The sequence below is a fragment of the Pungitius pungitius genome, chromosome 7, assembly GCF_949316345.1.
Source record: "Pungitius pungitius chromosome 7, fPunPun2.1, whole genome shotgun sequence".
In the NCBI taxonomy this organism is placed as follows: domain Eukaryota; kingdom Metazoa; phylum Chordata; class Actinopteri; order Perciformes; family Gasterosteidae; genus Pungitius; species Pungitius pungitius.
Window position 1 is genome coordinate 19,717,193 of NC_084906.1, and position 26,772 is coordinate 19,743,964.

Consider the following 26,772-nt stretch of genomic DNA (forward strand, 5'->3'; position numbering starts at 1 on the left):
AATGTTCTGTAAAGATCAGAGTTCTCCGGACTCCTTTTGGTTCTCCGTCTGAAAAGGGTTGGAACCAAACAACTGTGAGTCAAGAGGCTCCCGGACTGGAAGACATTACAGCTTCGTGAATAAACACTTTAAAAACAAAACGTTTTAAACCTGATCTCCAGTGTGTTCATGTGGAAACACGAACCGCTTTAAACCCCTCAAGAGTCTCCGAGAGCGCGCAGCTCTGAAGACGAAGAAATCCTAATGTTTTCTGTTTCAGAACCTGGAGGCACTGATCACCTGCCATACAATCTGTCATACACCTACTCACACACACACACACACACACACACACACACACACACACACACACACACACACACACACACACACACACACACACACACACACACACACACACACACACACACACACACACACACACACACACACACACACACACACACACACAGTGCAGCAGCGGATCTCCGTCAGGAAACGGTCGCAGATCCCCGTTATTTTCAGAGGAGAACGGATCCCACATCGGGAATATCCGAACCGGAACCGGGACTCAAACGAAGCTTCTTGTGCCCGGAGCCCCACCGGGAAGGTGTGCGCGCGCGGTCACGGCTCGTCCCACGGGTCCGGTTCTGCAGCTGGAGGAGGAAACGTGATAAGAGTCGGAGCGGATCGATGGTGTGAGGTGAGACGGACCGTTTTCCACTGTTTCCATTCCGCGTGCGCGTGAGCGTGCGTGCGTGCGTTCTGCGGTTTGATCGAAGCTGCATTTGAGCCGTTTGACCAAAAGCGAATAAAACACGGGGTTTACCCGCCGCGCGTGAGGCGGACGGTGACTGCAGCGCTTCAGGCTGCACGGGCCGATCACCTGTCTGTCTGTCCCCCTGTGTGTCCCCGTGTCTGTCAAACCCTCTGTCTATCCACCTGTCCATCAGTCAGTCCGCCGTCCTCACCGCCCACCTGTCTGTGTCTCCACCTGTCTGTCTGCTCGGACATTAATTGGCAGCAGAAGGTGGAGCTGAGTTTGGTGGTGAGGTGTGTCGCATTGTTGCTGTTATTCTTAATGTGTCAACATGAAGACGGTCCACAGCAGAGGGAAAGGATGGAGATACTCAAGACTTGAAGAAGAGGTTGAAGGTGATCGAAATCTGAGGACGACGTGATCTTCCTCTTCCTCCTCGTCCTTTTTTTCTCCTCTTGCGCTGCCTGCGGATCAAGAGGACAAGACGCAGTGGGACAAACAAGCTGCAGATGAGACATGAATGAGCTGAGCGTCTCTCAATCTCAAGACAAACATTTCATCGTCCTCTCACTGAAAATGTGAGACACCAGTGAGACATGAATGAGACACCAGTGAGACATGGATGAGGCGCCAGTGAGATATCATTGAGACACCAGTGAGATATTAATGAGACACCAGTGAGACATGGATGAGGCACCAGTGAGACATCAATAAGGCAGCAGTGAGACATTGATGAGACACCAGTGAGACATGGATGAGACACCAGTGAGACATGGATGAGGCACCAGTGAGACATCAATAAGGCAGCAGTGAGACATTGATGAGACACCAGTGAGACATGGATGAGACACCAGTGAGACACCAGTGAGATATCAATGAGACACCAGTGAGACATTGATGAGGCACCAGTGAGACATCAATAAGGCAGCAGTGAGACATTGATGAGACACCAGTGAGACATGGATGAGACACCAGTGAGACACCAGTGAGATATCAATGAGACACCAGTGAGACATTGATGAGGCACCAGTGAGATATCAATGAGGCAGCAGTGAGACATTGATGAGACACCAGTTTATATACGGTTTAAATGAATGTGTTGAATTCATAGAATAAAGAGGAATGTTTATTAGTGTGTTTTTGTGTGTTTTTGTGTGTTGCAGCTCAATCAGAATGATGATGAACTCTGAGAAGATGAAGAAGAAACCTCCAAAGGACAGTTTGACTTTGCTGCCATGTTTCTACTTTGTGGAGGTGAGAACAACGATGATGATGATGGTTATGGTGAGGAGGAGGAGGAAGAGGAGAAGGAGATTCGGATCTTCTTCTTCTTTATATTATTCAGATGCTGGTTACAAAATAAATCAAGATGATGGGGGCAAAATTGCTGAACTAAAATCTTCAAAGAAACAGGTGATTTCATGTCCTCTTTAGGGATCCGCTTGGAGTCCCTTTAGAGGTTTTCCAGGTCCATGAACTGGTCAAGGGAACGTGATAGACCATGACTTACTGGAAGGGCTAACATCTGGTACGGAAGATGTCAAAAATGTTGAAGAAAATGTTTTTGAAGGCAGGGTTGAAGGAAACCATGGATGTAGACGTACTTGGAGGCGGGGTTGAAGGAAACCATGGATGTAGACGTACTTGGAGGCGGGGTTGAAGGAAACCATGGATGTAGATGTTCTTGAAGGCGGGGTTGAAGGAAACCATGGATGTAGATGTTCTTGAAGGCGGGGTTGAAGGAAACCATGGATGTAGATGTTCTTGAAGGCGGGGTTGAGGGACAGGATTGATGTGCACTTGATGAAAAAAATGGTTTCAACGCGGGATCCGCGCTAACAGTCTGAATGTTTGACGAAGGAAAATTTTGGGGAACTCTTTGCCGCAGCTGCCCATCGTGGCTTCTTCTATGGTGTCGCTGTACTTCCTGGAGCTGACTGATGTCGTGCAGCCGGCTCAGGTCGGGTTCCGCTGCCACGACAGAGAGCTCAGCATGCCGTACGTGGACGGAGGAGACGAACTGATCCCTCTGCTGATGCTGCTGAGCCTCGCCTTTGCCGGACCGGCTGCTTCGGTAAAACACACACACACACACTTCAACACACTTCAACACACTATATCCTCCAGGGTGACGATACGATTCGGCATGGTACTGAGGGTGTGTTTGATTGAGGGATCAGATCGTGGTGTTCGGAAGGTACTGAGGGTGTGTTTGGTACGATTTGTGCCTCAGATCATGCTGGTTGAAGGTCTGATCTACTGCCTGCAGTCCAGACTGAAGCTCCGCCGACCTGAAGGGAGCATCAACGCGGGGGGCTGCAACTTCAACTCCTTCCTGAGGAGGACGGTGCGCTTCGTAGGTGGGGCACTGACTACACCCGTTGCCAGACTTTAGTTACACCTACAGCCGCAGCTCAAGCAGGTCCTCACACCGGTCTGTCTGAATGCAGATGTTCGGTCATACCTGTCCGTGTCTCTACAGGTGTGCATGTGTTTGGCCTGTGTGCGACGGCTCTGGTCACCGACATCATACAGCTGTCGACGGGTTACCACACTCCGTTCTTCCTCACCGTGTGTAAACCAAACTACACGCAGGTCGGCGTCTCCTGCGACAGAAACGTTTACATCAGTAAGGACATCTGCTCGGGTCACGACCAGCACGCCATCGTGGCCGCCAGGTGAGTGACCCGATCACGTTGTGTTTAAATGCTTAGCGTGACATCGATTAAACGATCTACTCTTTCTTCTGTCCTCACAGGAAAACGTTCCCTTCCCAGCATGCAACACTGTCGGCTTTCGCTGCTGTCTACGTGTCTGTAAGTGTGACTCATCTTTGTTCAAACCAACACAACTTTATTTAAAACACACACACACACACACACACACACACACACACAGCGTGTGTACACTTGCTGCACCACTTCCACAGGGTTCATATATATATACATTTATCATTATTTATATTATATGTGACTTATTACTCTCCTATTCATGATTCCTCTGTTTCAGATGTATTTCAACTCGACCATCTCCGACAGCACCAAGCTGCTGAAACCCGTCTTAGTTTTTGCCTTCGCCATCGCTGCGGCGCTGACGGGTCTGACTCAGATCACTCAGCATCGCAGCCATCCCATCGACGTGTACGTGGGCTTCCTCATCGGAGCCTTCATCGCTGCTTACCTGGTGAGCGCAGAGGATGTTCACCAAGCACCAACCGGATAAAAAAGTTTCACCCGAGAGCTGGCAACAGAGATGGATTTAAAATCCTGCCGATCAAACGGTCCGGCCGTCGTCATGGGAATAGTCATGTGTTTCTGTTGCCACGACGACCTCATCAAGATAAAAGAATAGAGTGGTGGAGACGGAGAGAAAATCTAACCTTTACTCTTCACAGGTTCAGACCTTGTGTTCTCCACCATGACACTGAATAATAATAATGATAATAATAATAATAATCATAACGATATCGAAGCAGCGTGAAAGGATTTGAAGTCTTCAAATACTCAAAGTGATTGTCTTCTTCAGGCTTTTCACGCCGTGGCCAACTTCAAATCCGGTGATGACATCTCTCTGATCCCACCTCCCTCGCTGCCGAAAGAGGACCCTCTACGAGCGCTGACCGAGCGAGGACACGAGTCCGTCTACAACAAGGGCCCCGCCTCCGCCTCGGAGAGCAACGACGAGATCGCGCCGGCTCCGGCCCCCATGGACCGGCTGGAGGGCCTGGTGCCCCTGCAGAGGGAGAAGGCCTCCATGGGTAGCCTGAAGAGGGCCAGCGTGGACGTGGAGCTGCTGGCTCCCCGCAGCCCCATGGGGAAAGAGACCATGCTGACCTTCAGTAACACGCTGCCGAGGGCCAGCATGAATATCAACGGGGTGCTGGGGGCCAACCAGGGGCCAGAGGAGCCGCTGCAGCCGGTGCAGCCGGTCCAGCCGGTGCAGCGGCGGCTGAAGGCCGTGCAGGTTCCCATGGACCCGATGCGTTCGCAGCAGCTGGTGACGGAGTGGAAGCAGAAGTCGATGGAGATGAGAGGCCTGAGCGTCCGGGACGAGGCGGAGCATTCGGCCAGCGAGGACGGGTCCGAGGTGGGCTCCGTGGGGACAGACGATGGGGGGTCTCATGTCCCCATTTACCAGACGGTAGGGCAGTCCGGAAGGGCGGCCCACGGCCGCAACCCCACTCCGCCTCCGGTGGGCGCCAAAGCCGTGGCGACCCCCAGACCGCCACAGGTTCCCGAGGCCGGACCCCCACCGGTGTCCCCAAAGAGCGCCCTGACGCGGGCCAAGTGGCTCGCCATCAGAGAGAAGACGAGCGGCGAGGGCTCGGGCCGCGGCGCCACCAACCAGCCGAGACTCATGCAGGTCATTGCCATGTCCAAGCAGCAGGGCCTCCTCCCCTCCTCCTCCTCGGGGGAGAAGTCCTCTGAAACCACCTCCACCTGTTCCGGCACCTCCTCCACCACAGACTCGCCGCACTACCGCCCGTCCCCTGAGCAGCAGCAGCAGCAGCAGCGGGAGGGGTCGGGTATAATCACGGTGGACGCCCACGCCCCTCACCATCCCGTCGTCCAGCCCCAACCTGCTCTCCAAGCCCCGCCCCTCGCCGGCAACGGCAGCCCGTGGGAGTGGGCGGGGGCGCCCAATGGCGCCGACCCCCGAGACACCTACGACCTCAACAGCCTGACCCGAGGAGACTCGGCTGCCCGCGGCAGCAGTTTCCGACCCCACAGGGCCGCGTCGCCGTGCCCGGCGGTCGGACGCGATCCGGCCTCGCCACGCGCGCAGGTGGAGACGTCAGCAGACGCCCAGCGCAGGGAGATGGCCATGAGACGCAAGACGGCGCTAGTCCTGTTGGATCGAGAGATTCGCAACCAGACTGAACAGGAGAACTACTATAAGAGTTTGCAGGGACGAAGGTATAAGGATTAGTCTCTCTCGAAGAAAAAAAACGCCTTATTTCGTGACAGGTCACCAACAGCACAAACCTGAAGAGCCGTTTGGACCACGTTGCTATGCATTCCTTGGGCCTGATGGGATGGAAGGTTTGGGCTGTGGGAGTTGAACGTTCACATCCAGTGGGGTAAGGTTTGATGGCCGTGGCTCAACACTCTAGACAGTTCTCTCTCAACACTGAAAACGATGTTCAAGGCTATTGCGGTATCAGCCTTTATTTTGGAATGATTACTACAAATTTTAAAGCCTTTAATAGAATCCACTTCATCCACCCAATGCCATGCGAGAACCCTGGCTTTAGAGTCCTGGTCCTATCGAAGACGGTCCGGATTGTCTTTCAGTATTTAAGGTGCAATGGATGGATTAAGGTTCTCTGTCATGGCCACGTTGTGCAGATGTTCATCTGGTGGTACCAAACAGATTTGGTGGATTTTTATGTGGCTCAACGAATCTCTTTGGTCGTGGTCGTGTGCAGCGGTTGTGGAGTAGTGGTTAAATTAATTTAAAAGAAGCCCTTGGTGGTCAGGTGGTTCCCAGCTGGTGACCAAAGTTGAACGCCATTAGCAGGTACCATGATAATGATACAATGTTACGTAACCCTTCTACAGATTCAAACTGCACTTACTGCTTTGGCTAAACATTTTAGTTGTGCAGCAAGAAAGAGCTCTTTAGTTGATGAAATTATCAGTACATCCAACAGCCACAGGGGGCGCCGCTCTGTTACCATCCAACATTATGAATGGTTTTCAGTCCTACTAGTTTGTATATAAAAATGTGGAAAAATACCTCAGGACATTAAACAAACAACACTATAAAAATTATATCTGAATGGTGGGTTGCCTTCATCTTTACTCAGAGAGTCATACGTCCACAGTGTTGAGCCATCCAGGCAGGAAGCTGGAGCGTTTCCACGGCAACCCATTCTGCAAATAATCTGCGGTTCGGAGGCAATTTTAAGGATTAATTCTTGAAGCACAAACACGCAGCAAACCTGCTGTGGAAGCTCCTGCGACGAGACGCACCTGCGCCGCTCAGCACCTGCTTCCTGGCTCAGGCCCCGCCTCCTCTGAGGGGAAAGGCCTGTGACCGGCGCCATGTGGAAGCCATCGTCCCCCCACCAACGCGTTCTCACCCCGACACGCCGAAAAACGCAACTCCCGTCAGCGACGCTGAGCTTCAAGCGACAAGGTCATCGCCATCAACATGCCCCCCCCCCCCACCCCCCTCCAGCTGTGTGGACTATCTCGCTCTTAAAACGTAAGTTGCTCTACCCATAATGCTTTGCGGGTGTGCGTGGGTCTCCGCGCAGTGAGGAGGGTCCAACCCTGATTGTATATTTCCGGGGACCAGAGTGTTATTGTTGTTGTTGTTGTGATGGCTCGGTTGCTATAGTGATTCTCAGCATGTTTGTTTGTTTGTTTGTGTGCTACTTTCTGACTGGTCGAGTGTTTCTGTGAGTGGATCTGAAAGTGTGTATTTATTAGTGATAAGAGTGTGATATTTTGAAGGAAAAGTTGTAATTACAGAATATGTCATGATTCCATTGTGGTAAAGTGAGGATTTTCTCCTCAGTGGCTCTCGAACTAAACTACGAGAGCTCTTAGAAAATAAAAATTGTATTAAAGATGCTGCAGTTCCTAAACTCACTGAGCTCAATGACGCTCTGAAACTGAATCAGTTCATCCGTCAATATGAAATATTGATGAGCCAATACTGGTCTGTCTCTGCTGTTAATGTGTCTGTGTTGTTGCATGTGTCCAAAGTTTGATTTAATATCAGACATCCTGTTCAGTTTTTTTTTTAACCCTGAGAACTGACCCGAGGGTTCCTCATAATTTCCATCTGAATGTATAAACATGAATCTCCAATCTGTACATTTTGTGACTGGAAACATTTTAAGAAAAAAAAAAACAACTGCTGCTGCTATAAAGAGTTTATTTCTGTGAAAATAAGAGTGGACACTGCATGCTCGTTGTGATGAAAGTTCAAAATTAAAAGTTGTTCTTGGTCTCAAGGTATTTAAGTGCAGTTTCTTAATTTATATTTCAAAAAAAATTTGTTAAGAAAACACCATTACAGAATCATGAAGGCCAAAGTGATCTTGTGTAGACATTAGTATGTCCTGTACACTATAGTATCCTTGATAAATATATCTGTTGTACAAGTCAGTGTTCTTGGTGTAGACGTTAGTATTTCCAGTGTAAAAGTTAGTACTCAGTACTTACAATAACAAAGTAATTTTTCTTTCTGTAAAAAAGAAGGTAAAAGAACCAAAGCGTCTCTGTGATCAGACACAGTCAAACTGGAGCTTCTTAATTTCCTCTCTTATCGTTCCACTTAAAGCTCGTTTTCTGGAGTTCTCCATCCCGCCGGCGTCTGCTTAAACCCACCAATTAGTGTTGAGAGATTAAAGACTTGTGAGGCGTTTAGGGTCGGGCATTCTGCGGGAGATTTCCCTCTCCGTCCCCGGAGGACACTTAAAATAAAAAAATCTTCGATAAAGCCTCGGCTGTGAACTTTAACTGAGCCAGTTCACACTGCGAGACGAGGTGGGATATTTATTATTCACATTAAATTAGTTCATATTTCATCTTTTAAAGAATCATGTGCTGCTCTTAATGAGTTTGTGTCCTTTAGTTGGCAACAGATGTAATATCAACACACAGTTTTCATTGGAACTCTGTAAATCAACATGCTTTGATTCTGACTATTACACTTAAAAAAAAAAAAAAAGTTTATGTAAAAGCTAAAAATAAACCAAAAGGGGTAAAACTAGAGATAATTGAAATAAAGGTATAAAGAAATGATATATAAAGAAACTATAAAAAATTAAATATTACATATATTTTATACAACATGCCCAATAATATACTTATATAACGATAATATATATTTAAATATCTTTGCAAGTCAAGTTTTTTTTTCAACACAAAATTTAAAATAAACTTTCTTTTGTGCACAATAATATTTTGAGATGCTGGTCATTATGTGAGATTGTAAACTCTCTTGATAGATGATTCAGCCTGTTTCTGCTGTAAAAGAACATTTTTTACAGTTTATTTAGTCAAGAACCTGATTCCTGCCGGTTAAACCTGATTAACTGTGATGTTTTTAGTCCTGACTCACATGAAGAAACTCGCTGACTCAGCAAACAGGAAAGTTTAAAAAATGAACGCAAACATTCAGAGATGCAAAATGAAGACATTTGATTTTACTGACATACACACAGATGAATGCACACACACACACACACACACACACACACACACACACACACAGTCTCGCTCACTCACTCGCAGCCGTATGTCCTGCACCATCAGGCTCATTATGCAGTTTCCATGGCAACTGTATTGATGGGTGATATAGAGATAAGAGCTCAAAGGCACAAACACACAGTTTTTCAGATTTTTTAATCGTGTTTGTCATCGTGTTTTATTAAAGCTATAAAATATTTATATACTATATTGGTATTCAAACATAGCATAAATATTAACATAAATTTACTTAGATGTTTAATTATTTCCTTTTGAAAGCACTCCATCTCTTGATGAAAAATTATGTGCTGTGACAAAGCTTTTTTTTAATAAATTATAGAAATAAAGTAAAAAAGTAGCTGTAAAAATGATTAATGAGAAGATCCACACAGAAATACACACTTTGTTCTTTTAATCACACACAGACACACTCCCTCGCCAACTCGTCCTCATAGACATAGTTAAGCAACAGCACACACACACACACACACACACCCTCTTTATTCTTTCTGGAGGCAATCGAGTGTGTTGCCATGGCTACAGAAACCAGGAATATGTGTGTGTGTGTGTGTGTGTGTGTGCCTGTCATGTGTGATTTATCGTATGAATAGCCAGGCGTTTATATACGTGTATTCATGGTTGTAGATATATTATTTTGGTTGTATCCAGTAAATATTAGAACAAGTTCATTTTGGGTCTCTTGTTTTTTCCTTTATACATTGTATTGTAAAAATTGCATATTTTTCTGTCACAACATTCTTTGTTCGCCCAATGATTTTTTCATATTTCGGTATTTTTTTGAGTTAAACAATCTTGTTGAGAAACAACATTTCTGTTTGTATCATTCTTGAATAGTTTAAAGTCTGAATTGCTTACGTCCATGTTAAATAAAACCACTTCTTCTTCTTCAGTGCCTCTATTGGTTCCCTGGAGACTCGCTTTGGAATCCAACCATTTACTTTACATATATAATATAATAATACAATCAAGTTTGAACGTCAATTACTGTCACTTCAAGATTTCCAGATTTTTCTTTAATTTAACAAATACAATTTTGATTTTGAACGATACTGTCGTTTTCTACTGTGAACTTTAACAAATTAGTGGTAACAATTTATACCTACTCAATCTCTTATTTTGAAATTTTGAAAAATATTTGTTATTCTTTTTTTCTTTTTTTTTTGATGCATCAGTTTAAAATGATAAAAAACAATCAGAAACTTTATTTTTTGCTGCAAGAGGGGATCAAACAAACTGCTCTTCTTCACTCACGTTAACTCTTCATTTCCTCAATCAATCAGATACATCCACTCTGTCTGAGGCTCTACTTCAGCAGCTCGCAGCTGATTGGACGAGGAGAGGGGACCAATCAGGAGCATCCGCTTCTTTAGAGCCTTCCAGTTTAAACCCATTTTAGTTCAAGAAAAAGTCCTGTTAGTGAAGAGACAAACCAGAGGAGTCGGCGTGGTCTCACTGGTCCTGCTGATCTCACTGGTCCTACTGGCCTCACTGGCCCTGCTGGTTGGAGAACACTCCGGCCTCCCAGCGCAGAGCGCGTTGGTTTTTATGTCGAATGACTCGAGTCGATTCGACAACCTGGAGACGGACAAGACGGAGAGAGACAATGAGGCGAAGAGACAAATGGAGGTTAGCAGCTGGTTAGCAGCCGGTTTGGCTAATTAGTGAATGAAGGTGAATAAAGTGCGGCTGTACCTCGTTATTCACGTCATCCACCGGCTGAATTCCTGCATACTGGAAAAAAAAAGTTTGGTTTGAATTGTGTTTAAAAAAAAAAAAATTAATTACTAATTAAAATAACACCTCAACCATTTCAGTAAAAATGAACTCTTGAATCGGCAATTTTGTCTTGGAGCCTCTAAACACATTTTAAACCTTCCGATTCAAACAGGAAGCACCAGACCTTCAAAATAAGAGACCTATTGATCACTCACCACGCTCTCTTCCAGCTTCCCTTTTACTCGTCTCTCCTTGAAGTCCTCCAGAAGAGTCTCCGCCAGACCTCTGGGTGGAGGTGGGGGCGACCAGGCCGCCGCCGGAGAAGGAGAGGAGGGGCGGATGGGGGGGGGTGTGGACCTCTGGTGAGATTTGGCAGATGGAGGAGGTGAGGAGGACCAGGGCCGGGCCGTGATGTAGGAGATGGAGGGAAGACGGATGTAGGGACGAGGAGACGGAGACGACACGCTGACGGGTTGATCTGTATAACCCAACGGGAAGAACACCGTCAATGACATCATCAACGACACTGTAGGTGGTCCTCTGCAGGTGAGTGGACTCGTCTGGTCCTGCAGGGATGTGACTGGACTTTAATGGATGCACCTTGTCCTGCATGGACTTAGTTTTACTGGTCTAACATGGAGTTTACTGGTCCTTTACATGTTCCCGATTCGACATAGATGTTACTGGTCCTGTATTTCCCGACTGCTCGTTAGTTTACACTCCACAGAATGAAGAGGTGATGGTTCAGACTTCTTTGTGGTTGGAAAGCGGTTGACTAGTTACTGATTTACACAAGCTGCAGCTAAAACCACTTGAAGCTGCTGGACTTTGGTTGAACCCTCATTAAGTAACTCATTCTCCTCTCATGTGACTGACGGACCATCAACATCAGACATTCAGGTTTTACTACGTTCTGATATTACTTATTGTAAAAAAAAAAACCTCCATCAAACTGAGAGAGATCTGACTTTGCTCACAGCATCATCTGGTGGAGAAACCAGTCAGACACACGAGAACTTTGATCAAAAGACAAACTATAAATAATAGCATTAGAATCATGTTAACCGTTATGTCATTATATGACATTAATCAACTCTTGTTAACAGTTTATTAACAGTTTACTATTAATAAGAGTACATTTTATTAATAATGTTGATAAGCATTATATTAAGGCTTTATTATCTATTAACTAACACTTATTACAAGGACCTTTGTTTGCTTGGGACCTTTGGATCCACACACAGTGGGCTTTTGGGGCTTTTGGAGGTCTGGGGCCCCAGGAGTAGATCCCCAGTTCGTAGATGATAATCCAGGACCCACATACCTGTTTTCTGAGGCGGGTAGAACTGACTAATGGCCACTTTGTTCGCCTGCTCCAACAGAGGAGCTGGTGAGAAGACGTGTCCATCAGTTTCCTCCCTGGACTCCCTCAGGTCCTTCAGCTCCTGTTCCCGTCTCAGGGCCTCCTCGATCTCCTTCTCGATGAAATCTGGAGCTCCTTTCCCTCTGGACTGCAGGCCGTTGGACTCCAGGTTCTCCTTCCAGGACAAACGTGTCGGGGATGAGGCAGAGGAGGAGGAGGAGGAGAAGTGGAAATACGAAGCAGTCGTTTGATCTTGGCTCAGGCGTCTCCTGTCCTGGACCTGTGAGCCCCTCACGGAGAAGGAAGAGGGAGCTGAACTCTTTCTGCTGATGTACAACTCGGCTTCCTCGGGGTGTCGATGAGGACAGCATGGCGATGGGAAGACTTCCTCATCTCCCGATTCAGAGCGAGGTCTTTCTTCTGTCTTCTCCTCCCCGTCTTGTGGGTCAAACTCCAGCTCCTGTGGAGAATCCTGACCGTATCGTCCCGGGATCGGTCCTCGTGGCTGAGGCTCCTCCTTCCCCTGGTTGTCCCCCTGGATCTCACTCTGCACGATGAAGGACACTTGGTTCTTTTCTTTAGCTTTGACCGGCGGATGTGGCGACTGAAAACGTCTGGTTTTGATCTCGACCATCTCGTCTCTCCTGTCGCTGAGCGAGATCCCTCGAGAGCGCCGCAGGTTCTCCTCGCGTTCCTGAGCCAACCGGATCTCCCTCTGAATCGGGGTCTCGTAGTCGCTGGTGGACCTGCAGCTCCTGTCCTCCTGCTGATTGCGGTCGCAGGACGAGCCTCCGTCGCCCACCTCCACAGTGAGCTCCTCCGGGCCGGAGTCCAGGTCCTCGAACAGACTGCTCTTTCGGCTGAGACCCTCCTCGGCCCGCCACCCCGCCACCCTCTTCTCAGGGTGGGTCTCGTCTTCTTCTTCAGTTAGGACAAACGTGGATGCGTCTTCGCTCACCTGCAGCCCGTGGCGTGTGTCCACCTGCTCTGACGAGGACACGTCAGGATGCGGCTGGAGATGCGCGTTCAGATGTGTCCTGGAGGACCTCAGCGGGCTGGGCGGTGCAGCCAGCCGCTCCTGCTCCATCTTCAAGAACTGCTGCCGGGCAGCGCTGAAGCTGATCCGCTCCACGTCGACGGTCCCGGGCTCAGAAGGGCGGGGGGGTTCTGCTCCGGAGGCGGCGGACGTGTAACTCATGCTGAAACCTTCGATCAGTCTGTCCGTGGAGCTTCTCGGATCCAGGTCGTCCGGCGCACTCGGCCGGCCCTTGAACGTCGGGTTGCTCTTCGGCGCTTGGCCGTGAATGATCTCCTTGCGCAGCCGTTTCTCCTCCTCCTCCCGGACGACGCCGTTGCCGCTGTCCGGGTCCATTCTGTAAAACGAGTCCCCCTCGCTCTCTGCGAAGAGGCTCTCCGGCTTCCGGCTGGCGTAGGTCTGCAGCCTGAACCCGTTCTCCTGCTTCAGGACGGCCAGCTGAGTCTGCCGCTGCGGGGAGACCATCCAGGCCTCGTTCAGCTCCGCCTCGGGACTCGCCGGGTCCTCCACGAAGGAGTAGAAGCCGCACGGGGAGCCCAGGCTGCTGCCGGCGCCACTGCCGGCGTCGCTGGGGCTGCCCGCGGCCCACTCGTCGCTCGAGTGCCCCCCGTCCCGTGACACGACCACCTGCCGAGCCCGGGCCACGTTTCTGCACCCGTCGTCCCGCTCGGAGGAGACCAGCACGGAGGAGTAGCTGCGAGCGACGGAGATGCTGTCGTACCTGAAGGCCCGGTCGTCGGGGTCCGGGGACGCGCTCGGCGGCGGGCCGGCGATGGAGCGCAGGTCCGAGGGTTGCAACAGGGGGGACAGAGGCTTCAGCACCCAGTTCCTCGGGATGCTGTCCATGGTTGCCGGGGGCGCTGCGGGGCCGGCGGGGGACGGGGGCTCAGGGGGAGGGAGGCGCGGAACGGAGCTCAGTGATTGGAGGCCGTGAGGAGTGCGAGCATTCTGACGGCCGACGGACGCGAGTCTCTGAAACAACGAAGAAGACGGTTACTAAGGAAGGTCGGTTACCGTGGAAACAGCAGATGGTACAGGTTTAGTTACTATGGAAACAACGCCATCAGATTACGGCTCCTCCGTTGCGTCATTTTAGTTGTGCTTCACTTCTGTGATGTAATCATTTCAAGTACCACATAGATTCTAAAAATTTACCTGCAAAGCATTGTGGGAGTTGGATCATTTCAGATCACGACATAATTGTGGTTTAAAAAGCTCGTTTAGAATTCATCAAATTTAGAATTGGTAAAAAAATGAATCTTTGTCTCTGAGTTTAGGCAGAAAAAATAGAAATTAGGACATATATAACATAATATACAACACAATAATATTTGAATATCTTTAATTTCCTGCAGGGTCGGATATTGATCGGCTTATCAACAATACCATTGTAACAGGATCGTTAATTTCAACGTAATAGCTGCCATGAATTATGTGGTGGAAGAAGTATTCGGGGTCATTACTGAGGTCAAAGTGCAAAGACCGCAGTAGTAAAATGCCCCACTATAAAAGTCCTGTATTAATACTTCCACAATCCAAAGTAAAAGTAACTCACTGTGCACAAAAACCTCTTTCAGAGTGTTCTGTTGTAAGGAATAACTTGTATTATTACATAGTTTTGGTTTTAAAGTAGCAGCAGTTTGGAGTAGCATGAAATGGAAAAACTCAAGGAGAATAAAGAATAAATACCTGAAAAGTACATTACAGTAGGTACAGTACTAAATTTAAGGTACTGTGTTGAGCTGTGATCATCAGTTTTGGATTTCTTGTCAGGAGGAAATAAATCTGAAGAATGTCAATAAAGTTTATCAGAGCTGAACAATCCGCGATAACAACGTTTACAGCCCATAAAGGCAGGAGAGGACACGTAACCACGGCAACCACTATGTGCCCAGGTAAGAGAGTCCGTCGCATATAAACGGCGAGTTAAATGAGAGTTAGACATACATGTTCAACAGATACATATATATACATGTAAAACAACAACGGGAACCAGTAGTAAAATAAGATATTGGTTCCTGCAGCAGAGCAGGAGTCACTTCTTCATAAATATGAAGTGTTTGTGAAGCAACGGTTCAGTTTTTAGAGTTCATATTCTTTTTAATGAGGTCAGACAGAGAGCGCGGCGCCTCTCGAGTCTCGATGACTCCGTTCCCACAGTGGGTTACACATGAATTAGCATCGTAGCGTCAGGTCAGTGTCTCTGTGTGGAGGAGATAAGCGCCCCGCCTGCAGTCTGACTGCTGCCGTCGGCTGATAGAAGCCAAAGCGAAACAAACAAAGTAACGGAGAGAGAGAGAGAGAGAGGTCAGAGGTCACTGCGTGGGTAAGATCAAACCCCATGAGCATGCGAACGAGTGCACGAGGTCCCACGGTGGCGCCGTGGGGATGAGCCGCTCATACGACTTACAAATGCATTTATCTGTGCAAGAAACCTTTTCAAACTGTCCAAATCACGAGCCTGTATTAAAGGTGCTTTAAAGTTGTTATAAGGCAGAAAGTCTGAAGTAAATACAAAACATAAACTATAATGTCTGTTTCAGTTTTAAAAAGTCATAGATATTCCAGAGTATTAAAAAATGACACTGGCGTTGCGATAGTTGGTGTGACAGGTGTTCAAACATTCCTCGATAACATTCCTTTCTCATTCAGATTCATAAATGACATAAATTAGAGATACTCGTGTTTAATATTGATGATGATTTAGCAGTTTGTCTCACCTGAGATCAGCTTTCCGACAGCAGCAGAAACACTCAGACTAGATAACAACTGACTAACCGAAGTGACAAAGTTCAGCTCCTATCGTTCAAACAGGCCCCGCCCACTACACCACAAGCCCCGCCCACTACAAAACAGGCCCCGCCCCGTTGACCCCCCACACACTTCTGTAGATGTCTGGACCCTCGCGCCAAAAAAAAGAGTAATGAAACCATATACAACAAATATTATCAATATTTAACTCTATTAAAAATATTATTTTAATTATATTATTTTATCTGTGCAGCATTTCCTCTGATCTCAGTATGATTTCATGTTTTCCTGTGATGTGCTTTTTAAATTGTGTATAATTTCTATAATACATTCAATAACATAAAGTATTTATTAGCCATTCTACGTGTGGTTTTAGCCTTTATTCTCTGAAAATTTATTTTTGTATTTTTTGTATTTTTTTTTTATCGTTTTTGGTCAGCTGCTGCACTCTGGTGGTCACATCCAGTCTGGTGGGTGTTTCATGCAAAGTCCAAGCAGCCGCTCAATTATATCAGTGTCTCCTTGTTTGTGACAATGAGATTTGAAGTGACGACGAGAATTAAAGCGACAGCGACATTTAAAGTGAGAATTAAAGCGACAGCGACATTTAAAGTGAGAATTAAAGCGACATTTAAAGTGAGATTTAAAGCGACATTGTCCGAGTCGGTGGAGCTTGAGACGTTGGAGTAAAGAAACCAACATGGTGGCCTCGTTGGTTCGTTTGTGAGGTCTCACCTTGTTGTCGTGGTCCAGGCTGTAACAGAGAACCTGCCAGGGAGGAGTGTACCTGAACATCCTGGTGTGAACTGGATCTGACTGGTTCTGGTCTGTGTGATGGAGATGATGATGGTGTCAGTCAGACCTCCAGCCAGCAGGTACCAATCCCCATAAACCCTGTGAGAGAGAATCCGCTCTCAGTAAATATTGATTAGTTAGTTTGAAAGTAAATTACCTACAGATACCCAACCAGAAAGCATCAGCAACGTCAACAGGAAGTTAAACACAACTTGTTAAAATAATAATGAAGTGTTTTAATCATAGACCTGTCAAATTATGACATTCCTTGACTTAGAAAAATATGCAAATTTAAAGCGACAGTTTAGCCCAAAATGAAAAAGGTCTTTTCATCACATCCTCAAGCTTCTGATTTGTGTGAGAGTTGGACATTCTGGTTCTATAGACCTTCTTCTCTACAATATGGTAAAGCCAGAAGACTTTGTGAAATCACAACCTCGTTTCTGAACAAAATAACACGTGATCCAGATACATAGAACATAGAGGATAAATATGTATTTCTGATTTGGGGTTGAAGCGTCCATTTCATTCTTGAAACATCAGATTATCATTCAAGCTTTTTAATTCTTAGCAAAAAGTCCAAATTAGTCCAAGTTTTTGTAGTCAAACGCCAGTTTCCATCATTTTTGCCTGAAATATGTATATATATATAATATATATATATATATATATATAATCATTATGTGACGTGAGAGATAAATGATGTAAACAAACATCAGCAGACTCACTGTGGGAGTCCCGTCCAACCACCGTGTCTGGCTGCCGGAGCGAATGTAACGTTTTAATATGTAAATGTATAATATTTATAATATACACATCCCTGACCTTAAAGACACTGACTTCTAGAGTCATCCACCTGAAGATGATGTCATGATGATGTCACACAAGCAACAACAAACCGAGACGGAGCGCGGACTCACCTGCAGGTCCAGCTGCACAGTGACCGTGTGTGTGTGTGTGTGTGTGTGTGTGTGTGTGTGTGTGTGTGTGTGTGTGCGTGTGTGTGTGTGTGTGTGTGTTGCTGAGCACTGGAGTTTGTGAGGAATGCTGCTGACCAACAGAAACACTCACAATGACTAACCACACCCACTAAACACACACACACACACACACACGCCACTGTTGTCAAAGGTCTGACATTTTTGCATCCTGGGACGTGAAGGTGACTTTGTTTAGTTAAATTGAGGGCCCTTCTAATTTCTATTTACACTTTTGGTTTATTTGGTCTGATTCTTTGAACCTCAGATAATTAAATGTCTCTCAGTGCTTCTTAGACAGATGGAACTACTTCTTTGACATAAAGTAGTTCCATCTGTGATGAAGAAAGTAGAGGTGATGGAGACTGTGAAGGAGTTGGTTTAGGTGGGGCAGTCTGAGATGGAGGTGATGGAGACTGAAGGAGTTGGTTTAGGTGGGGCAGTCTGAGATGGAGGTGATGGAGACTGAAGGAGTTGGTTTAGGTGGGGCAGTCCGAGATGGAGGTGATGGAGATGGGCTTAGGTGGGGCAGTCTGAGATGGAGGTGATGGAGACTGAAGGAGTTGGTTTAGGTGGGGCAGTCCGAGATGGAGGTGATGGAGATGGGCTTAGGTGGGGCAGTCTGAGATGGAGGTGATGGAGACTGAAGGAGTTGGTTTAGGTGGGGCAGTCCGAGATGGAGGTGATGGAGATGGGCTTAGGTGGGGCAGTCTGAGATGGAGGTGATGGAGACTGAAGGAGTTGGTTTAGGTGGGGCAGTCCGAGATGGAGGTGATGGAGATGGGCTTAGGTGGGGCAGTCTGAGATGGAGGTGATGGAGACTGAAGGAGTTGGTTTAGGTGGGGCAGTCTGAGATGGAGGTGATGGAGACTGAAGGAGCATCAGCAAACAGAAATACAGAACCAATTTCTTGTGTTTTCGTTATGCTTTTATTTTCTCTTTTATAAAACTCCAACAAACAGAATCATGAAACTCTGCAGGAGAAACTTACAAAATTAAATAAATACAACTCTAAAATTAATTCACTGTTTTCTACGGTGGAGCTTATAAAGAGAGAGAGGTTAATGCTACAAGCTAATGCTAATGCTAAGCTAATCAGACTCAATCAGGCGTCACAGCTGGAAACATGAGTACAAAAGTAAAAAGGCTTCAAGAAAATAGAAAAAAAGTTAAGAGGTTTTATAGAACAAGAGAATGAAAAAACAGGAAATGATGTCATGTTGTTAGAGGCGGAGCAGACGGCAGTGCGTGGAGTTTACTTCCTGTAGCTTATGTCCCGGGTCTTTTTCGTTTTTATATGATTAGATCTAGAAGCGGCGCCCCCTGCAGGATCACATGATGCTGCAGCACTTGCACGGCTGCTTCTCCTTCTTCCCCTCCCCCACTGCCCCCATCCCCTCCCCCACTCCCCCCACTACCCCCTTCCCCTCCTCCGCCTCCCTGTTGCTCGGCGCCGGAGTCGCGGGAGAGGCCGCGGGGGGCGGAGCCGAAGCCGGAGGCGGAGCCGGGTCTGGGGTCTGAGGCCCACCGGCCTCCTCCCGGCCGTCGCCCGGTGACGTTTTCCCGTTGGCGTCGTGGATGAGCACCAGCTCGGCCTTCACTGTCCCCTTCAAGCCCAGAACCTTCTTGGTCTCGTCCTCGTCCTCCACGCTCTGATATCCCATGAACACCATGGTGACGGGGTTCTCGGCGCTGGCCCCGGCCACGCTGGGCTCTCCGCCCTGACTGGTCTCCAGTCCGGTGACCCCGGCAGGCAGCGGCGGCGACTCGGGACGCACCTCCTCCTGGGCGGACACCTGCGGCGTCACCGTGGCGACGCCCTGCGGCGTCACAGAAGTGGTCTTGTCGGCTTTGGTGAGGAGCTCTTCGACCTCCGACGAGCTGAGCGGCTGGACGCCGTCTTCGCCGTTCATCTCGTGGACCACTGGGGGGAGACAGAGCGTGGGGGGGGGGACAGGGTGAGAAGGACCAATAGGAAGAGACCATCCTCCTACACCGCGTGATGTCACTCAACCCACAAGCAGAGAACCACAGCGGTCAAGTCTTCTTCCTCCTCCTCCTCCTCCAGGCCTCAGATGAACTTGTTTTTGGTTGTCATCGTTCAACATTGGGACGTGAGGAGGAAGAGGAGGAAGAGGAGGTGCAGAGTGAGCATGCAGGTCATGTTCCTGAAAACAGGACACTCCTTGAACCTCGTGGGACGTATTGGGTGATCTATCTGCTGCGAGAAGGTCTTTCTGTCCCCACTATGACTATGTCCCCTCTGCGGGACGCATCTTAACCCATCGCGGTTCAGCAGGTAAGCGATCGATCATGCGCGGGACATCACCTTTCCTCTCGTCCTCGTAAACTTTGACCCCTTGGTGAGACAGGTCAACAGGAAGTGTGGTGTTAGTGGACAGAACCCTGGTTTCCCCCGTCACTCTGTCCCGCTCTACTGTAATCTCCACCGAGTACATGGCTGCGGGGACGAGGGGTCGGAGGAGGACGCACGGGGACAAACGCATGAAGACAGAAGACGGAGAATTAAAGACTCAGAGGGACAGACAGAGACAGACACATAATGTTACACATAAAGACACAACCGACTGAACTCCCAGTGTCCGTGAGAGAAATTACTCTCTCATGTCCTCATGTATACTAGTCTACTAGTATAATCAATATTCATCGTGTACTGGACATGTACATAGTACACAGGAGTCCTATCTACGGACGGGAGATGGAGATGGAGCATGGAGGTCCTGGTGCAGGATGTGGCGCTGTGGACTAGATCAGGGCTCAGTCCTCCCACGACTCACCTCTCTTCATCTCCTCCGTCGCCTCGCTCGCTTTGTTCGTTCGGGGGCTTTTGTGAACTTTGACCTCTGCAAGGGCTCATGGGAGGAGAGGAGGCGGGCACAGAGACAGGGTGAAGACTGACTGTAACCAGTGACATCACCGCTGTAATACTGCTTTAATTAGAGTACTGTAATCGGGAAATTGCCGCTAATAGAACTCAACTCTGCGGTGTGTGGTAACTACGACGTGAGCAAAGTCTCACCTTGGACTATCTGATCTGAGGCTGCAGCTCTGTCGTGCGGACGGCCGCTGTGACCTTTGACCTTTGCCGCTGATCAGAGACACACAGTGAGAGGAAGAGTAGACACAAGAAGCACAACAAAAAAACAAATAAACAGAAATAAATGAAGGATAAATGTACCTTTAACTGATCCTGATGACACCTTCAGGGACAGAGACAGAGACAGGAAGTTACACTCAAAAATGTCACCGCTGCCCATAGAACTACAAAATAAAATACAAAATAAAGCAGTCTAAAAGTCTGAAATCCCCTCCAGTAACACCTATAGGCTGCAGAGTGTGTGTGTGTGTGTGTGTGTGTGTGTGTGTGCACACTCACAGTTGTTTGTGTTACGGTCTGGTCCACGCCTCCACTCTCCAAGCCGACCACCTCCTTCTCCAACCTGCGACGCACAGTGAACGCTTCTCTTCTCAATAACATTTTATACCAGGATATAAATGCTTCATCAGCTTCATGGAGCTGCACTTCTTTCACAGGTGGTTAAAGGGTCTCCCCCCCCCCTCGGCAGTCGGACTGATCTGTGGTCAGCTCCCGCCTGCACCGCCGAGGGCTTCAGAGGCGACGATGCATTTAATGCTTTAAACAGTAGACCCAATCAGATTAGCTCACATCAGATGAGGTTAAATCAGATCAGGTCAGACCTGTCGATGGCCTCCTCCAGGCTCCGGGTCTTGGCCTCATCCTGCTCCAGCTGTCTCCTCACTTCGTCCTGTTCCGGTCCAGCAGAGGGCGCTCCGTCCAGCAGCCAGCGCTCCCTCAGAGCCTTCGACTGGACAGGAAGCGCATAACGTTTACAGGCGCATTTGAGCACTAGCTGTCGGTCAAACGTAAAAAAAGATCTAAAAAAAATCATCATTCCCTCGAGGGGACGGTTCTGCTGGTGTTCACGTGATTAACAACAAAGTAAGACATGTGATGACTTAGTAACCCGCCGGCTCGGGGCCGGGCTCGATGTGGCGTACGAGCAGCTGCCGGATAAAAATACTCAGTTATTTGAAAGCAGTTGTTGTGGGTCAGAGGCAGAAAGCGTCTCCGTGGTTCCTGCAACAAAAGGCGGCCGATCCGAGATCTGAGGAAGATATTTTTACTGTGCAGCTGTTGACTGAATGAAAAGGGACCAACGAGGATCCATGTTTACTCTGTTGATTAAAAAACCTTTTACTGAAAATAAAGAATTTTCACATTTGCCTACTTGTTTCTGAGTGTTGATTTGATCTGAACGTTGATTTTTAACGGTCGACTGATTTGAACCTCAGCAGGGAGCCGTCTCACCTTCAGGTGCTGCAGGGCCCTCCTGTCGTCCTCCAGCTGACGCTTCTTGTTCTCCAGCTCCGTCTGCCACTTCCTCTTCTCCTGATGCACGAGGAGACAACGCGTCGGACCGCTTTCATTCAACAGAATTCAGTGCAGTCGGCTTCTTATTTCTATATATATATATATATGTATGGTCTAAACAACATTGAAATCACACTAAAACAGGCATCATGTGAAAGAGATGTAGCTGTTACACATGAACTGACTCTTTAACTGCTTTTACCTGAACTGGACTCACGTATCCTTATTTATGTACACAGCGGGTGAAATAAGTATTGAACACGTCACCATTTTCTCCTCAATAAATATATTTCCAAAGGAGCCGTTGACGTGACATTTTCATCGGAGGTTGTTAACAACCCGAGTGATACATACATGCAAAGAAACCAAAACAAACAAGTTCAGAAATAGAGTTATGTGTAAAAAAAAAAAGTATTGAACACATGAAGAAAGGGTAGAAGGGTATGTATGTATCAGTGCAAATTAATGTCAGCTGGTTCAGTCCCACCTGATGGCCTACAAAAAGGTATCATGGATCACTGGATGCCATAATACACATCATGTTTGGAGGAGAAATGCCAATCACCTGACTTCAAATCCCATTGAAAATCTATGGAAAGAACTGAGGATCAAGATTCATAGAAGAGGCCCACGGAACCTTCAAGATTTGAAGACCGTTTGTGTGGAAGAAGAAAATCCCACCAGAGCAAAGCATCCGACTAGTTTCTCCATCCAGGAGCTGTCACTTCCAACAAAGGCTTTTGTACAAATTATTGAATAAATATCAGTAAGTGTGTTCAATACTTTTTCCCTGTTTCATTTCACATTATTACACATAACTTTATTTATGAACTTCTTTGTTTTGGATTCTTTGTGTGTATGGATTATTTGGGTTGTTACCAACATCTGGTGGAAATTCCATGTCAACAGCTCCTTTGGAAACATATTTACTGAGAAAAATGGGGACGTGTTCAACACTCATTTCACCCGCTGTGTGTTATTAAATATGCACACACACAGTAGATGTGCATATTTAGACGCGTTGTTTGACTCTTTGATCCTTTGAACATCAGAGGAATCAAAAGGCCGATGAGTTCAACTCAAGGACGTGCACTGTGGGAGTGAGCAGCTAAAAGGCAAAAAACAGACCTCTCCCATGACGAGGAGGGATCGTCATCGATATCTAAACTCATGTCTCATGCTTTATTACACGTGTACAATCCCCGCGAAGTAAGAGGACAAGTGTCCAATGTTCTAAAAAGACACAAAGGTTGGACAATGTCCGGAAAGCCATTTGATGTCAATATTTACTGTAGATTCATGTTTCTTAAATCTGAATTAGTAGTTAAACAGTGACGCCTGAAAAGCTGTAATCCTGCACTACGGCGAGTTAAAACTAAGCTTGAGTCATAGCAGGATGATTGAGTTACACAGGAAGTGTGTGTGTGTGTGTGTGTGTGTGTGTGTGGATCAATACGTGCATTAGTGAAAGAGCTTAGAAGCAGAGGGGGGGGTTGGGGGTCGGGGGGTAGATTTATATATCTGCTGCAGTCAGAGGTTATATATCAGAAATATTCATATGTGTGTGTTTTGGGATGGTGTGTTCACTGACTGTATGTAAATGACACTCACCACGAGGAGCTGCTGTCGATCCTGCTGAGCCTCACTGGGGGGGGGGGGAGAGAGAGCATCATCAATATTATTATTATTTTTTTATTGTGCTGTAAATTAAATCCCTGCGTTTTATATCTCGTTTCTATTCATTTTAAAACGTATTTCTGTATTATTTTTTTTCCCTCCGTTTGCATATTCTCGTTTAGAGAAGCTCTCGCTCAGCTGATCAGATGTTCTGGATGTCACAAAGCTGCTGCTGATCTGCAAACTGAAGCCTGACTGTCACATGAGAGTTAGCCGCTAGCGGTTAGCTCGCAGCTACTAAAACTCTGACAGAGAAAGTGGTCCACCAGAAGACAACAGCTGCAAGATGCTTGTGTGTGTGTGTAATACATATATATATATATATATATATATATATATATATATATATATATACATATATAAATATGTGTGTATTACACACACACACACACACACACACACTAAAACCAATTAAAGCGTTTACCCAACCAAGATTGGTTTGAAAAGTACATTAGAAAAATTGGCAACTATTCCCGATTGAATTTAGTCTCTATACGTGAAATCACTAATTCCTTATAATTCTTAGTCACATTTCACTTATTTTTATCTGCAACAGTTTTAGCCGATAAAATGTGTGGTGAATTAAATTCCGTGCTCAACATTTCATTATAAAGAGGCGTAAAAAAAAAAAGGAGATGAGAGCAGAACTACAAAATTAGAGCGTAGTTGCTGCAGCTGAAGAGGACGAGCTGAACTCTGCTGAGCTCCACAGTTTCTGAACTCAAAAGGATTCAGAACAAAGCTCCAGTCCGTCTCCATGGAGACGGGGCTGAACAACAGAGAATCTGACCAGGAGAGGGAAAACACTACGGGGTCTGATACTTCTACTGGGACCACTGGAAACCATCACCAAGGGAAGACAGTTCAATGTCAGGGTCCAATACATGTGCTGGGACCACCGGAAACCAGTCTAAACCACAGGTCCTGATGCTGGGACTGTTTTCATCGCATGTAATTCATCCGTTTGGTGGTTTCCAATTAAATTGAACCTCTAAAAAGGGTGAAAAAAAAGAAAAGAAAGAAGAAGTCCCTCCTTCAGGGTGGTCCAAAGGTCAAAGGACGTCACGTGAACAGAACGAGCGACATGACATTCAATGCGATGAGCAGTTTGTGTCCGTGTTAAACCACTTTAGACCAGAGAGAGGGCCTGGAGGACATGTCAGCAGACAGGTTGTTGTGATGATCAAATGATCAAACTCCCTGTTGTTTAAAGGAGAACTCCCGGTGTGGGAGGCTGTAGAAGAAAGGAGTGACCATCCCCTCCTCGGTCTGAAGAGCCGACACCGATCAGTGAAATAAACTTAGCCAGAGCAAAAAGTGTTATTTTGGAGACATTATCGAGCAAAAAAAAAAAAAAAAGATTGCAGTTGCCTGATAGCTATGAACGCTGCTTTTAAAATAGAGTTTATCCCCCCCCAGCGAAGCCATTATTTTGAAAAATAAACACCACCCGGAAGACGTATTGTCCAAACCGCTCCAGCTTGACAGCCGGCATTGATTATAAATCAGGTCCGCGAAGGCGAAACCCGGATCAATACGTAATTTAGAGAGGCTCGTGCTGCACATTGATGGGCTGTCCGGTCTGCTTCCGCCGAGAAAAGTAGACCAGAGCCCCTTAGAAAGCGGCCTGAGGCAGAGACGGGACACCGTTTAACCCCAAAACCTCCGCAACGTCACGCCTTCGCCGCTCCAGCGTTTTCTGGACGGACTTTTTGGTGCATCCCCCCCCCCCACCCTCTCCTGCCCCCCCACCGGGATAGAGACCCTGACTCAGCAGCCCCACGGGACTGATGCCGCACAGGAACGACACGCGGGACAATAAACTCACCCTCTCCACGTCACACACAAAAAACACACACACAAAGACAATTAAACAAAAGCAGAAATGAAGAAATAAAAGTACTCACTCCATGTCTGACCGTAAGATCAGTCCGCTGCAGCCCGAATCATCTGATCTGCATCCGAGAGAAAAGAGACCCGCCCATCGGGGGGGGGGGGGCAGAGAGGGGAGGGGAGGGGGGTGAGGAGGAGGAGAGGACGCAGAGAAGACACAGGCATCGATGTGATCAGTAGTGGTGACGTCAGTGATCGGGTTCAGTTTCATTTAATAACTTCATAAATATCTCATTGTGGAGGAACGAAGCTCCGTTGAACGTTCTTTTGCAGCTCATCCCGTCAAGTGGATCCTTAAAATTATCTCCATGTTCCGTTTGTTTGGCTTCTTTGCTCTTTTGTGTTTTCCTTTTGTTCCTTTTATCTGAAGCGTATTTGAGTCCTTAGAAATGCGCTTATAAAACAATTAAATTATTATTATTAAAACACGGAGAAAACTCACCTTTTACACGCGAGACGTCCGGTACGACGGCGACGCCCACCGGAAGGTCAATAAAACAGAGACTGGCGTAACTGATCAGAGATCGATCAGCTTCCATCAGAGACAACGGGTGTTTGTGCTGAATGTCCAGCAGAGGGCGACATCCCACTGCGACGCAAACACATCCAATCAATCAATACAGTGAATACACACTAGTGACTGTAGTGTGACTAAAGATAGCAACGATGACGACATGATGATCAAAGTCCAGATTTAACCACAATCAATGGGAACCTGTCGAGGTATTAGTGTGACATTTCAATCATGAACCAGCAAAAACATTTGTGACATTTTAAATCTTCTGGGTCACAGAAATGCATTCAGCCTTTTCACAATAAAACACACTGCAACAATTGTTAAAGGGGAAACTTTTATTTAGAAAGAATCATTCAAATTAGTGTTCAAAGTCACAAGTGATGTGTGAAAACTATCTAAAAAATGACATCGTTAACACTTCAATTGTTTGGCTGAAAAGTAGGTCGTTATTTAGAGAAAAATCACCTCGTGTAAAACAATCACACAAATGAGAATTAAGTTCTTAATTTAGTGATTAAAAGCCAAAATAAGAAAAAAATTCAGTGAATTAAACTGCTTTTTTTTAGTTTTGAAAAAAAGACTTTTTCCTCTAAATGACGACTTTGATCTTTTGACTTTACGGCTGAAGCCTCATTTGATTTTGCAGCATCAGTTGCAATGTGGCTC

General features: G+C 46.8%; 3 protein-coding genes across 9 annotated transcripts; 1 reads left to right on the top strand and 2 right to left on the bottom strand.

Moving 5' to 3' along the window:
- Positions 1-297: 297 nt before the first annotated feature.
- Positions 298-7,477, top strand: plppr3b (phospholipid phosphatase related 3b). Of its 2 annotated transcripts, none has more exons than XM_062563280.1 (8): positions 298-682; positions 1,903-1,993; positions 2,628-2,813; positions 2,973-3,099; positions 3,222-3,417; positions 3,498-3,555; positions 3,749-3,922; positions 4,265-7,477. In XM_062563280.1, the coding sequence occupies exons 2-8, from the start codon at positions 1,913-1,915 to the stop codon at positions 5,666-5,668; spliced, it is 2,226 nt and encodes a 741-aa protein (XP_062419264.1). In that variant the 5' UTR covers positions 298-682; positions 1,903-1,912; the 3' UTR covers positions 5,669-7,477. The 2 variants fall into 2 exon arrangements, with proteins under 2 accessions (XP_062419264.1, XP_062419263.1); XM_062563279.1 differs by lacking the exon at positions 298-682 and adding an exon at positions 689-1,317.
- Positions 7,478-8,235: 758 nt separating this feature from the next.
- Positions 8,236-17,207, bottom strand: misp (mitotic spindle positioning). 2 transcript variants are annotated; one of them, XM_037470158.2, is made up of 5 exons: positions 16,569-17,207; positions 12,008-14,054; positions 10,899-11,161; positions 10,660-10,698; positions 8,236-10,542 (listed from the first exon to the last, which is right to left on the bottom strand). In XM_037470158.2, exons 1-5 carry the CDS (start codon positions 16,626-16,628, stop codon positions 10,453-10,455), a joined length of 2,499 nt encoding a protein of 832 aa, XP_037326055.2. In that variant the 5' UTR covers positions 16,629-17,207; the 3' UTR covers positions 8,236-10,452. The 2 variants fall into 2 exon arrangements, with proteins under 2 accessions (XP_037326055.2, XP_037326056.2); XM_037470159.2 differs by lacking the exon at positions 16,569-17,207 and adding an exon at positions 15,803-15,918.
- A 1,092-nt stretch (positions 17,208-18,299) lies between these two features.
- Positions 18,300-26,171, bottom strand: palm1a (paralemmin 1a). Of its 5 annotated transcripts, none has more exons than XM_037469201.2 (11): positions 26,032-26,171; positions 25,604-25,651; positions 23,631-23,664; positions 21,957-22,037; positions 21,326-21,453; positions 21,003-21,066; positions 20,805-20,826; positions 20,646-20,714; positions 20,404-20,478; positions 19,935-20,066; positions 18,301-19,529 (listed from the first exon to the last, which is right to left on the bottom strand). In XM_037469201.2, the coding sequence occupies exons 2-11, from the start codon at positions 25,606-25,608 to the stop codon at positions 18,937-18,939; spliced, it is 1,203 nt and encodes a 400-aa protein (XP_037325098.2). In that variant the 5' UTR covers positions 25,609-25,651; positions 26,032-26,171; the 3' UTR covers positions 18,301-18,936. The 5 variants fall into 5 exon arrangements, with proteins under 5 accessions (XP_062419275.1, XP_037325098.2, XP_062419277.1 ...); XM_062563290.1 differs by having other exon boundaries at positions 18,307-19,529; positions 20,404-20,469; XM_062563291.1 differs by lacking the exon at positions 19,935-20,066 and having other exon boundaries at positions 18,300-19,529.
- Between the last annotated feature and the right edge of the window lie 601 nt (positions 26,172-26,772).

Coding starts and splice junctions, on each gene's coding strand:
- plppr3b (XM_062563279.1), top strand. CDS start 1,256: ATGAATGAGCTGAGCGTCTCTCAATCTCAAGACAAACATTTCATCGTC. Junction 3,100..3,221: donor GAGGACGGTGCGCTTCGTAG/GTGGGGCACTGA, acceptor GTGTCTCTACAG/GTGTGCATGTGTTTGGCCTG. Junction 3,923..4,264: donor CCTTCATCGCTGCTTACCTG/GTGAGCGCAGAG, acceptor TGTCTTCTTCAG/GCTTTTCACGCCGTGGCCAA.
- misp (XM_037470158.2), bottom strand. CDS start 16,628: ATGTTCAGGTACACTCCTCCCTGGCAGGTTCTCTGTTACAGCCTGGAC. Junction 10,699..10,898: donor GGAAGCTGGAAGAGAGCGTG/GTGAGTGATCAA, acceptor TTTTTTTTCCAG/TATGCAGGAATTCAGCCGGT. Junction 10,543..10,659: donor TGGATGACGTGAATAACGAG/GTACAGCCGCAC, acceptor GTCCGTCTCCAG/GTTGTCGAATCGACTCGAGT.
- palm1a (XM_037469201.2), bottom strand. Junction 22,038..23,630: donor ATCGACAGCAGCTCCTCGTG/GTGAGTGTCATT, acceptor CTCGTGCATCAG/GAGAAGAGGAAGTGGCAGAC. Junction 21,454..21,956: donor GGGCCCTGCAGCACCTGAAG/GTGAGACGGCTC, acceptor CTTCCTGTCCAG/TCGAAGGCTCTGAGGGAGCG.